Below are 13,195 nucleotides of genomic sequence, written 5' to 3' on the forward strand. Positions count from 1 at the left end.
TCCATATAGTTATTTGACTAGCCAAAAGGATTTCGAGAAGCAAGGCCTTAGTTAGCAGATTAAATTGTGTTGGGCTTGGCTATTTAAAGTCGTGATTACCTGATTGGCTGATTATGATCAATTGTTCATCCCTTCCTCTGAAATTTCTATGGCTAAGAAGATAGTCCGAGATGATGTGTAATGCTTTACAACTTTGTGATTGTCAAAACTTTACAGAATGATGGAACCAAAGAACATAAATAGATATGAATATGCTCCTCTCCTAATACATTGGCAAACCACCAGAAGCAATTGATAACGCAAAATGTTAGCATGTTATCCTACAGTAAAAGGTAAAATGTTGAGAGAAAGAGAGAGAGACGGATCGCATATTCTTACACTTTTTAGCTCTCAGGAGACTGGAAGAATCTGAGCAATCAACAAACCAAGAACCTTTATAAACATTTTTGGAAATCCTTGCGCAATGCATGTGTGGCAACTATATAACTCAACACCCTCCTGCGCTTATGTAACCCAATTTTGAAGTTCACATGTTAACTTACGGATGTGGAAATAGAGATTGTGATACCATATGGAAGAATCTGAACATTCAACCAAAAAACTTTAAACAATTAGTAGAGTAACCTAAGATATTTATAAACCCCTTTGGAAACGTTACCAACTATAGATAAGTCTAACTACACCTGACAACTATATAACTCAATAGGAAGTTGTTCTCAGACCAAACTCTTTCCTATATAAAACGGAAAGCATAGTTCAATCAAGAAGCATATAAATAAAGTATTTGAACTGTTTTAGCAATGTCAAAGTTAGGTGTACATGTATTCATACAAAATGGCTTGCTTAGTATTTTTGGATGAAGTACTAATCTCAGATCTGCGTCTTCATAATAAAATGTCCAAGCCTCAACCAATTAGATGTACAGTCGCTCATTCTTCAACCACAAATTACTCGAAAAACATTAACTCCAATATCCTCTTTGCATGCTTTAATGCCCCAAAACAAGGATACTCCAATCTTGAATACTATCTCAAAATGAATTTAACCTGGCATGTACCATATTTGCAGTGGAAATGCTAAAATTTGACAAAGCTAATCAGCACATAGTTATCTTGATAAAACATGCAAAGGAATGAGACAATTTATATGCAAGTAAAGATATTCATCTAGTCATGCTAAGGCATTGTGATGATATATATGAATTTTGAACCACTTTCATTCATGATGTATTTCTTTTTCTTTGACACTAGATTATTTGCAGAATTGGATCAGTCACTCAGCCTAGACACTGAAAGAACCAGAAAATAAGCCGCCTTAAGTGAGATAGAGTAATCAAGAAACGAGTAAATGTCGGTCTATTTGTCAGTAACTGAGCACTGTACCATGACATTCTTCAAGCTAATCTCTTAGACATCTCTCTAATGCAGCACAGAGCTTCTTCTTTTTCTTTTTCTTTTGCAAGCTTTGTATTGTGCTCAGTTTATTCACTATAAGATTGTATATTTAATACAGTAACCTCCGTAATTACAGCTTCCACTCTTACTTCTGTCTTCCTGGATTAATCCTAAGATGGATTCAAAGATGGACATTATCGAAATATAGCATCATATCAAGAACGTAGAGAAAAAAATATGTTATGTTTACCAGTAGTCACCACAAGAACAAACACCATTTTCAAAATGGTGAAACCTATTCCGATCTCTTACAACAATTCTCCTCTGTGTAATCTTAGATATAAGCTTAATAACTGAATGGCAGTCATTGCAAACTCTAAGATTTTTTACAACTCTTATAGTGGTACATGGTTTGGTAGAGATCAAACCATAGCATATCGCAAGCCTTTCGCTGTGTATGCTCAAGGCCCACTTTTTCTCATGTTCTTCAATATCTTGTGAGATGACATCGGTTTCTGGAGCATAATCTTCTGATTTCAGCATATCGTCCAGCTCCTTCAGTTTATCGTATATTGCTTCCCTTTCGGGGTGTCTAATGTCTCCCAAAAGGAACTCATGGATCTCATTTTTCACTTCAATTGAACTGCAACCTGGTTCCTTTTGGACGCCTTCTTCTCTCAACTTTGCTCTCACTTGTGCTGCTTCCTTAAATTTACCCAGTGAAGCATAGACATTAGACAGAAGAATATATGTTCCAGAATCAGCAGCACCATACTGCAGTAGAATTTTTGCAACCCTTTCTCCTAGTTCAAAATTTTTATGAATTCTACAAGCACTTAACAGCGATCCCCAAATTATATTGTCTGGAGCAATATTGGCTCTTTGTATAAAATCATAAGCCTCCTGAAGACGTCCTACACGACCAAGAAGATCAACCATACACCCATAATGTTCAATTCGTCGTTCAATCCCATATTCAGTTTCCATACTTTCGAAGATGTCAAATCCAATGTCCACTAACCCACCATGACTGCATGCATTCAAAACAGCAGAAAATGTTATACTTGTCGGTTTAATTCCTTCACGTATCATTCTCTGGAATATTTTGATAGCCTCTGTACTCTTACCATTCAATGCATATCCCACAATCATAGAATTATAAGTGGTCACGTCTCTAGCTTCCAAGTCTTCAAAAAGGCTAGCTGCCTCATCAATATCTCCACACCTCGAATACATGTTCACCAAAGCTGAACCAACTATATGATTAACTTCAATGTTGTACTTCTCCACATACGAATGAACCCATTTACCAAGTTCTAGTGCTCCCAACTGCGCACAGGCCGATAGAACACAAACAATTGTGACTTCATTAGGCTTCACACCTTCCATCTGCATTTCTCTGAATAACTCCAATGCATTATTCATTTCACCATTTCTAGCTAACCCATCAATCATAGCTGTCCAGCAAACATTGTCCTTGGTGGAAACCAGCCGAAATTCATCCATCGCCCCATGCACTAATCCATGATCAAGATAACATGATATCATAACAGTGGACCCAACAACATCTCTTTGAGGCATTTCATCAAACACCCTCTTTGCATCAATAAACTCTCCGCATTTTCCATAAAGCTCCACTAGCTTTAACCTCACGAATCTGTCCGAGCACAATCCCAATTTCATGGCCTGGCAATGGATTTGTTCACCACTGTTCAAATCGAGAGCAGACCCACATGCTCTCAGGACCAAAGGAATAATATAATTATCAGGTACAATGAAATCTCTAATCATTTGAAAATAAGTTCTAATTCCATCACCATAAGCACCCGAAGAGATAAACACGTCAATAAAAGCAGTATAGAGAAAAACATTCGGGTTTGAGGTATTTCGAAAGATCTTGGAAGCGTATTCGATAGAGCAGCTTCGAGAACATACTCGAAGAAGCTCGAATAAAATAAAGGGGTCATTTTGATTGCCATTCTTGATTATATGAGCGTGAATTGGAGCTGCCTGTTTTATGCTTTTGCATTTCTGTAATTTGATGAGCAGCTGCTTTCGATCTTGGAAACTGTAAGGATTTGAGTTCAAAAATGGCGGGGACAGATGAGGTGACGCGGTGGCGCCTAGCATGAAGGCAACTTATCCGAAACGAGTAAGGCGATTCTTTTGATTGAAAACAACTGTGTTAAGCATGAGATTAACGTCTCGTTTATTCCTCCTCCATTTTTCATCGTATTTCTTATGTGACAAAGTTACTCTAAAGTTCCACTAATCTTGGATTTATGTGATATTCATTTAAGTATCAAAATTTTTTGGTGAGTCTCGAAAAGAAAAGAATCGTATATTTATATTTAGAGCCCGTTTGGACATTATAATTTTTGCACTTTTTTAAAAAAAAAAAAAAACGAAATCAGTGTTTGGCCATAAAATTTTTAATATTTACTTGAAAATAAATTTTGAAAATTTTCGAAAATTAAATATACTCCAAAAAGCTATTTTTCAAAATTTTCACTCAGATCACTCACAAAAATTCAAAAACAACACCAAAATTATATTCATGTCCAAACACAACTCTATTTTTTAAATACCATTTTCACTTGAAAAAAATTATTTTTTTTTGAAATTTTACAATTCTTATGTCCAAAGGAGCACTAAATAATACTTTAATTTTCATTTTTTTTACGCTTAATGTTATAATTTATCGCTACATAATTTTTTATGGCTTGTTTACCACAAGTTTAAAGGTTTTTCTTTCATTAAATTCGGTATTGATAATAGGTGAATTTAACTATAATTAGGCCCTAAATAACCACCTTCTTGTATAGTTTGGATGATAAAAGTGATAACAAAATGCTCTTATTAGTGTTTTTCATGCTTTGCAGGTTATATATGACCAGAGAAGGCTATGGAGTACTTTTGGGATCAAATATGGAGAAAAAGAGGCCGATCGTAAAATTCCGTCAAGTAAACCACGCGAAACAACTCAAGTCAGAACTGAAAGAGGACCGCCGCGGTTCCACCGCGACCGCGGCAGAACCGCGGTAGAAGATGGCTGCAGACAAAGTGAGAATCAGAGAGCATGTTTGGCCGCGGTTTGACCGCAACCGCGGCAGAACCGCGGCGGAGGCGGAGAACTTCAGGGACTAAAGTGCAAAACACCGGATATTTAGCCCAAAACCCTATTTTAAACACTAGACTTCGCCCACGAGAGGCGTGTATTGATTTGGAGAGTATTTTGGCAAGGAAAAACAATTGTGAGAGATCACCAAAAACATCTTTCTTCTTTTCTTTGATTTTTCTTGCAAGTTTTATGATGAATATTGTTTTAGTTTGTTTACCCATAGTTATGAGTAGCTAAATCCTTTGTCTAAGGTTTTGATGGAACCTATTGGGGGATGAACTTCTTGTTTATGTGAATACAAATTGCTAGTCTCAATCTTTATTTGTTCAACTTTGTGCATGTTGTAGTTAATTGACAGGATCCTCAATTAGCTGTGTCTATTTAGTGTGCATAACTCGGGAGAGAGTGCATATTTAGGTTATTGTTGAACAACACCACTCCCAAAGTATAAGAGGGATCTATAACTGCGGGTTTAAAGGCGAGATTAGGGATAACGAAGCCTTGAGTGCAATCTAAAGTGAACCTTGTTAATTGGAGCTAGCTAGTGTATCTCGGGAGAGTGCATTGAGTATATTACTGTGATTACTCGGGAGAGATTTACGGTAAGATGAGCGTTCATGATTGATAGAGAGGTGTTGGTCAATTTGTATGAAGCATAAACAGAAAGGATTCCATCAATAGAGGAAGTCGTTACCTTAGAGTTTTCTCATTATTGTTTATAACCTTAGCATCCTTAGTTTACAGCTGTTTATTTACTTGCAATTTTAGTTATTAAAGACACCATCAACTGTGATTCAAACGTTTGGTGAAATTGGTTCTCAAGAGTTTAATGGGTCTAAAGATAGTGATTGATAGGTTAACTCTCTGTGGATTCGACTCTGGGCAGAATACTCAGGTTATATTTGCAACGTCCGCAGGGTCCTTTTTATAAGGCATAGTAGGGCGTGATCAGGTATCCAATTAAATATCATCACATAAATTGGGGTGAAGGGAAAATTATGATTTTAGTATAAAATTTTTAGCCGATACTTAGTTGCTAATATCCATAATCAAATATTGAATAAAAATATAATTCTAAATTTTATATCGAGATTAATATCATATTCCCGATAATCAAACGATCTCGTGTAACAAACAAATTTTTTCGATTTTTTTTCTTACTTACTATATTCGATTTTATATAACTTTATTTTCTTATTAGCTCGTCTCAAGAAAGAATGATAATTTTTATTATTTATTAATAATTTTTTTTTATTTTTTTATTTGTCTTATGAATTTTTTTTTATAGCTACACAAAAACTATTTAAATTAATAAGTTTCAAAAGTCTTATAACCACACAAATATTACAACATGTTTACATCAGTTTCATAATTTTTTTTTAACTCGGTACTAAATCAAATTCCATCACGTAAATTACATGGACGAAAATAATATTTTTAAGCATGTAAAGGCGCTGAATATATAGTACTACTACTTATGTGTGTTTTCTAGATATGTAACTTCCATTTTACAAATTAAGAAATTAACACTCAATTCCAACAGACCATAGTATAGTCGGAAATTTCGTCAAGGGTGTTCAAATTTTAAACGAGTCAATAATTTTATTTTATTTATGAATGGTATACCAAATTTTTTTAATCAAACTACACAACATTTATAGCTAAATGATGAAGCTAATGTGTATAGGACTTTCTGTTCGTACTTTGTCAATTTCTAGTATAGTTTATGATACCGTTCCACAGAGATTGGAGAATCTAAGCTACATATTTATAATATTTTAACTACTATTTGAGAAAATTAAATTTATAAAGGTGTGTTTGGGATTATAAATTAAAACGAATTACTTCCAAAATGTTTATATTTAAAAAGAGTCGGGAATCGTTGAATTCACTTGATATATCATTACAATAAAACCTCAGTTTTATACGTATTTCTCTAAAAATAATTGCTTATTGCTAATACAATTATATTTTACACTAATGAATAAATAAATAATTAACACTCTGTGAGGTTATATCACGATCCAAAACCAATAATAGGTCACGATGGCACCTAACGTCGCTGTTAGGTAAGCCCATAATTAAGCAACAATTTAATTACCCCTTATTAACTCTTAAAATAAAAGTTTTACTTTTAGAAGGACATAATAAATAAGATTTCATGCAACCGCACATGCTGTTTTCTCAACAAAATGCCATTGTGTTCAGTACATCCACTATAGTGATTGAAATAATAAGTACAACAGTACATGAATGCTAAAAGTCCCCAAAATTCGGTGTCACAAGTGCTTGAGCGATCTAGGGAATATATAAAATGAATACAACTATTGTCTAAAAGGTAATAGACAAAAATAATAATCAAGGTAGAGGGAGACTCTAGTACTGTGAATCGTAGCAAGGCAAGCATCTCACCACTAAGTCTCCATAGAAGATCGGCTACGCGCCCGCGTGACCACTGGTAGTACCTGTATTAGTACCTGCACATCAGTGCAGAAGTGTAGCGTGAATACGGAAAACAATGAGTACCCTGTAAGTATCTAGTCTAACCTCGAAGAAGTAGTGACGAGGGGTCGACTTGACACTTACTAGAGGTCAAATAATGATGGAAATACATAAAATAGACATGATGAGTATTCAACAAATAGCAACGAAATAAATAAAAGTAACTACAGTAATTCCACGCATGAGTCTATATCAATTTGCTAAACATGGCATAGTCGGCCTTGAAGGCGCTAACTCATTTATTGCCAAACCAATTTCAATTCCAATTATTAAGCACGAAGTTGTCGAGGCAAACGACCCGATCCCATAGGAATAGTAATACTCAGTACTATCGAAGCGAATAACCATCCCATAAGAATAGTATTACCAACCTGCCGAGGCGAACGACCCGATCCCATAAGAGTATTGTTACCATCATGCCGAGGCGAACGACCTGATCCCATAAGAGTAATTTAAGTCACCGCCGAGGCGAACGACCCGATCCCATAAGAGTAAAAAAATTTACCTCGCTTGCTGAAACAGTTGTGAGACGAGAAGACACGAATTTATAGTTTGTCAAGTATTTCCTAATTTTTCTAAAGCAAGAAACTAAGTTGATATCTCTAATCAAAATCCTCAACCTCAGTCTTAATCAAGATAATACATAGGATATGCATGAAATAACATAATTTAAGGCATGATGTGATTCTAAGTCTACTCGGACATATCATGAATATAGATACGTACGGACTATCGTCATCCCGTGCATACGTAGCTCCCCATAAAAAGTAGCACACAATAATTATTACACCTAAGGAGATAATTTCCTCTTACAAGGTTAGGCAAGAGACTTACTATAACGACCCAATCGGTCATTTTGAGTGTTGTATCCCCGTTCCCCTATTTACTGCTTATTCTATGCTTAATTATTGTTATGTGACTTTCCGGGGTAGTTAGTTTGATTCCGGGGATATTTCGGAATGAATTGGGACACTTAGTCCTAAGGTTGAAAGCCTAAGTTCAAAGAGTTGACCGATATTGACTTATGTGTAAATGGATCTGGAATGGAGTTTTGACTGTTCTGATAGCTCCGTATGGTGATTTTAAATTTAGGAGTGTGTCCGAATATTGATTTGAAGGTTTGTAGGTGATTTTGACCTGAAATGGTGAAAGATGGAAAATTAGAAGTTTGGAGAGTTGAGAAGTTTGATCATAGTGACTTTGTGCTTACTGAGCTCGAATTTTGGTTCTGGAAGTTGAAATAAGCCCGTTGTGTCATTTATGACTTGTGTGCAAAATTTGAGGTTAATCAGAGTTTATTTGATAGGTTTCGGCATCGATTTTAAAAGTTGGAATTCATTAATTTTCATTAGGCTTGAATTGGTGTGTGATTCGTATTTTTGATATTGTTTGATATGATTTGAGGCCTCGACTAAGTTTGTATTGTATTTTTGGGACTTGTTGGTATGTTTGGTTGAGGTCTAGGGGCCTCGGGTGGATTTCGTATGGTTAACAGATCGAATTTGGCTTAAGTGTTATGCTAAGGTGCTTCATGTCTGGTGTTATCGCATCTGCGGAGGGAATGGACACAGGTGCGGAGCCGCAGAAGCGTCTAGTAATGCGCAGTTGCAAAGAGGAATAAGTCTACTGGGGGTTGCAAGTGCAGAAAGATTTTCGCATATGCAGATACGCATCTGTGTATGATCGACCGCAGAAGCGGAAGTGGGCAAGAGGCTATGGAGTCGCAGAAGCGAGGGTTTGTTCACAGATGCGGTCCCGCTAGTGCAAAGCAGGGATCGTAGGTGCGTGAGGTCCACTATTTAGTGGGCTTTGTGGAAGCGTGATTTTCTCCGCAAAATCGAGATCGCAGGTGCGAGCCCAGGCTTCGCAGGTGCGGATTGCCTAGGCAGTGTATAAGATTGAAAGGTTCCGAGATTTTTATTCATTTTTGGACTTTGGGAGCTCGGATTAAGGCAATTTTTGAAGGGGTTTTTCCTGTATTTTGTGAGGTAAGTAACTTTTGGTCATTTTATCTATTCATATTGAATACTCATTGAATTTTCCACCTATTTTATGTATTTTTGAGGTGGAATCTTGGGAATTTTGACCCATGTGTTGGAGAGTAAAATTTGGAGGTTTGAGTGACGATTTGGAGTCGGAATTTGGTTATTTTGGTATGGTTGGACTCGTGGTTGAATGAGTGTTGGATTTTATAAATTTTGTTGGATTCCGAGAAGTGGGTCCGGGGTTGACCTTTTGAGTTGACTTTTTGACTTTTGCTTAAGAACTTAGTTTTTTCATTTGGAATTGATTCCTATAGCTTGAGTTGATTGTATCAAGTTGTTTGAGGCTAGATTCGAGGCGTTTGGAGGCCGATTCACAAGGAAGGGAATTATTGGAGACGGTTTGAGGTAAGCAACACTTCTAAACTTGATTCTGAGGGTATGAATCCTTGAATTTCATGTTATGTGATTGGTGTTGAGGTGACGCACATGCTAAGTGATGGACGTGTGGGCGTGCACCATAGTAATTGTGATCCAGTCGATTCTGTGGTACTCTGTAGTCATCAAACCTTCTTGTTATTCATGTAATCTCTATGTATTATAGTAATTGAGCTATAAATTCATGTTAGAAAGCATGTTAGGCTATATTCTTATCCGATTGAGACTCACTAAGGTCATTTCTGCTGTTGAATTAATTGCTTAGATGGCAAATTTTGTACTCAGTCACATCCATCATTTGCATATCATATCTGAGTCTCTGTTACTGTTTATTGTTGTGTTATATATCATTGTTTTGGCTAATTGGCATGAGATTTGTGAGCCCGAGAGACTGGAGAGATTAATGACTGAGTTGGGGCCTGAGGGTTGTGTTGTGAGTGAGATTTGTGGATCTGGTTGCACGCTGCGGCAGGCCTTATAGATTATATGTTGATCGGGCTGCACGCCTCAGCATACCTTTTAGGTTTTATTATTATGGGATCGAGCTACATGCCGCAGTAAGCCAGATTGGCTTATTATTAGCGCTTGGGCAGTATCCACCCCTCCGGAGTCTAACATACCAGCAGTGAGCACAGGTATCGTACAATGATGAGTGACTGAGTGTGATGGGAGAGAATTTAGGTAGTCAGATTAAGTACTCTGAGAGTGTGAATACGTGAGATTTTCATTGTGTTGCATCACATACGATATGCACATTGTCATGTAGATATAGAGATGTAATATTCCTCATAACAGTTATTGGCATATTTTATCTTTATTGAGCTTAATTGTTAAACCTGGAAGCATGTCTACATTTCTTGTACTATGTACCAATAGATTACAAGTTTCTCTAAGATATTATTGCCATATTACCTGTCATTTATGTACTGTTAAACTCCATATATGGACTGTATTGGTTAAGCTCGTCATTGCTTTCAGCCCAAAGGTTAGTTTTGTTACTTATTGAGTATATTAGTCGGTTGCACTCATACTACACTTTGTACTTCGTGTGCAGATCAAGGTATTTTCGGGCACGAAGGTTGCTAGTGTTGGAGCTTATTCAGTTTGGAGATCATAGAGGTAGCTGCCCTGGTGCCCGCAAACCTTGACTCTCTTTCTTTATCGTTTAGTTTTATTTATACTGTTCTACTTTCCTAGACAGTATTTTAGACCATGTTATTGTATAGATGCTCATGTACTCAGTGACACACGAATTTTGGAGGATATTGTATTGAGTCGCGGTATTTTCTTATCAGTATTTATAAGATTTTCTCTTGAACTTATATTAGTATGTTTTTTTTTCCAAATTTAGAGATGCGTGGTTTTATTGTAAATGTTGGATTGCCTAGTATTGCGATGGTGCCATCACGACATGTGAGATTTGGGTCGTGACAGTTACCTCGGTTCTAAGTCCTTAATCCGACTCTTCAACCTCACTAGAACTCCTCAAACGACGTCGAAGGATCCAAAACTAATCAAAAGTCATATAAACTAATAAATGTACGCTCGAAAGTTCATAATTTAGCTATTATAGTAGTTACCCAACCCAATTCGGAAGATTCTTAAAATTTACCCTAGGGCCAATGTGCCCGAATTCCGAAAATATTCAAATATAAATGTTACCTATGACCTCCCGAACTCAAATATATAATTTTTTCATATTTTCACCACCAAATCCATGATCAAATCTCAATTTTACTTAAACCCTAGGTTCTTCACAAAATCTCACAAGTTTCACAAATTTTCCATGTTTAATGTACCTATGATCCGCGTATTTAACTTAAAAATAGGTGGAGTTTACTTACCTTGTGTTGTTTATGAGAATCCCTCTCAAAAGTGCTATCAAAATCGCCCAAGACCAAGTGAAAGTGTGTGGAAAATAGCTTAAGTCCCGTATTAAATGCACTCACTGCCTAGCAATTTCCGCGCCTATGGTCACTTAACCGCATTTGCGGAACCACACGTGCGGTCAGAACACCGCATCTGTGATCCCCCACACCCTCCATCCTCCTTGCTTCTGTGGATGAGGACACATTTCTGCGGGTCATCTTCTGCAGACTCCCTCCGCTTCTGCAGACTTCCTTCGCTCCTGCGATCCCAGCTAGCCTACCAAACTTTGCACATGCGTAGCCTCCAGTGCATCTGTAGACGTACAAATGTGGAACAAACCTGGCACCTGCGGCTACCCAACTCCACTAAAGTTCGCTTCTGCAACCACAAGGTCGTTTCTGTGTGCTCACACCTACGGCCATTTCCCTCGTAGGTGCAATTGCACCAGATCTGAAGCCATAAGTAGTCCTTGATAAGTGGGGATTTTGACTACTTATTAGCGCCTTTTAGCTTTGTTTTAGTATAAAAGCGTTCAATTGTGTTCTTGAAAACTGATGAAATATGCTTACTTGCAGAAATATTGGAAAGTGAACTCCCGAGATGAAATCCAACTCAAGAAGAAGTAGTCTGAACTCAAGGATACAAAAAGGCATAGAGGCTCAGAAGTGCGGAACACAAAATATCATCTGCAACCGCAGAGTGTAAAGGAAAGGCCAACAAAAAAAGTTGCAAAGTGTCGTCCGCACATGTATTGTGCGACCATAGAAGCTTGGTCAGGAGCAAAGTTCAGAGAGGCTGCATTTCAAGACCATCAAAAGTGCGGACCGCACAATTTTACAGCCGCAGAAGAAGAGCTATGCGATCGCAGTTAAAATTGTGGGGACCGCAGAAAGAGTGCAGTGTGGCCGCAGTCCAGAATTATGCGACCGCAAATTTCCAATCCTGTCAAGTTGAAGAAAAGTGTGGATCACACATGGAATTGTGGGGCCGCAGAACCTCCGAAAGGGCATTTTGTCAGAAATTTCCAGCCCTGTATAAATAGAAGAGTTTCACTTTTGTAGGTTAACTTTTGACATCAACAACTACAGTATCTGTTTCTCCTTACTTCTTTTAATAGATTTTCATCTTTTGAGTTATTTTAACATAGATTTTTGTCATTTTGAATTTATGATATGAGTTTAATTAGCATCTCTTCTTCAATTTCTTTAATTTCAAGCATGAGTAGCTAGACTTTTACTAGGGTTGTGACCCAACCCTAGTGTATAAACCTTATGGGTGTTTGATTTAGTGTTTGTTTACTGTTGGGTGTTTATTATTTATCCTTGTTCATGCTTTAATCTTTGGAATTAATGGTTGCAAATATTAGTTCGTGCTATTTGACTTAGTCTCTACTTGAGAAGAGCGACTTAGTCTAGGAAAACTTGGCTAACATGAAATTGGGTCAATTGAGAACTTGATAATCCCAATTAAAGGGTTCAACCTAGAGATAGTAATAACCCACGTGAGCTTTTATCAACCGTTTTGTGCAATACCCATTTGGATTTGCGAAAGTCAAATTGGGAAATCGAGAGGTATTAAATGGGTAATTGAGTGTTGATAGCTATAATACACCCCGATCAACAAAACAATCATTAAGGTTTATATCCCATTAGGCAAACACCTAGGCGATGGTCATAGCCTAAAGCTTTTTATAAAACTTGAAAAAGAACAAAAATAATTTCTTAGTTTTATTTCCTAATCTTGCAATCTTAGATTAAAATAGACATAGAACAAACACCAATTTGTGGAAGTGTAAATTGAGATAGTCCATACTCATACACTGCAATCTATACTCCTAAATCCCACGTATAGCTCCCTGTGAAAGTCGACCCCAACTCCTTGTTGGGTGT

The 13,195-nt window shown here is 37.0% G+C and overlaps 1 protein-coding gene across 1 annotated transcript; it reads right to left on the reverse strand.

Moving 5' to 3' along the window:
• Nucleotides 1-1,618: 1,618 nt before the first annotated feature.
• LOC107831763 (putative pentatricopeptide repeat-containing protein At5g59200, chloroplastic) lies at nucleotides 1,619-3,692 on the reverse strand. The gene has a single exon (XM_075255808.1). The coding sequence runs from the start codon at nucleotides 3,522-3,524 to the stop codon at nucleotides 1,641-1,643; it is 1,884 nt and encodes a 627-aa protein (XP_075111909.1). The 5' UTR covers nucleotides 3,525-3,692; the 3' UTR covers nucleotides 1,619-1,640.
• Nucleotides 3,693-13,195: the final 9,503 nt, after the last annotated feature.

The sequence above is a fragment of the Nicotiana tabacum genome, chromosome 6 (genome assembly GCF_000715075.1).
Source record: "Nicotiana tabacum cultivar K326 chromosome 6, ASM71507v2, whole genome shotgun sequence".
Taxonomy (NCBI): domain Eukaryota; kingdom Viridiplantae; phylum Streptophyta; class Magnoliopsida; order Solanales; family Solanaceae; genus Nicotiana; species Nicotiana tabacum.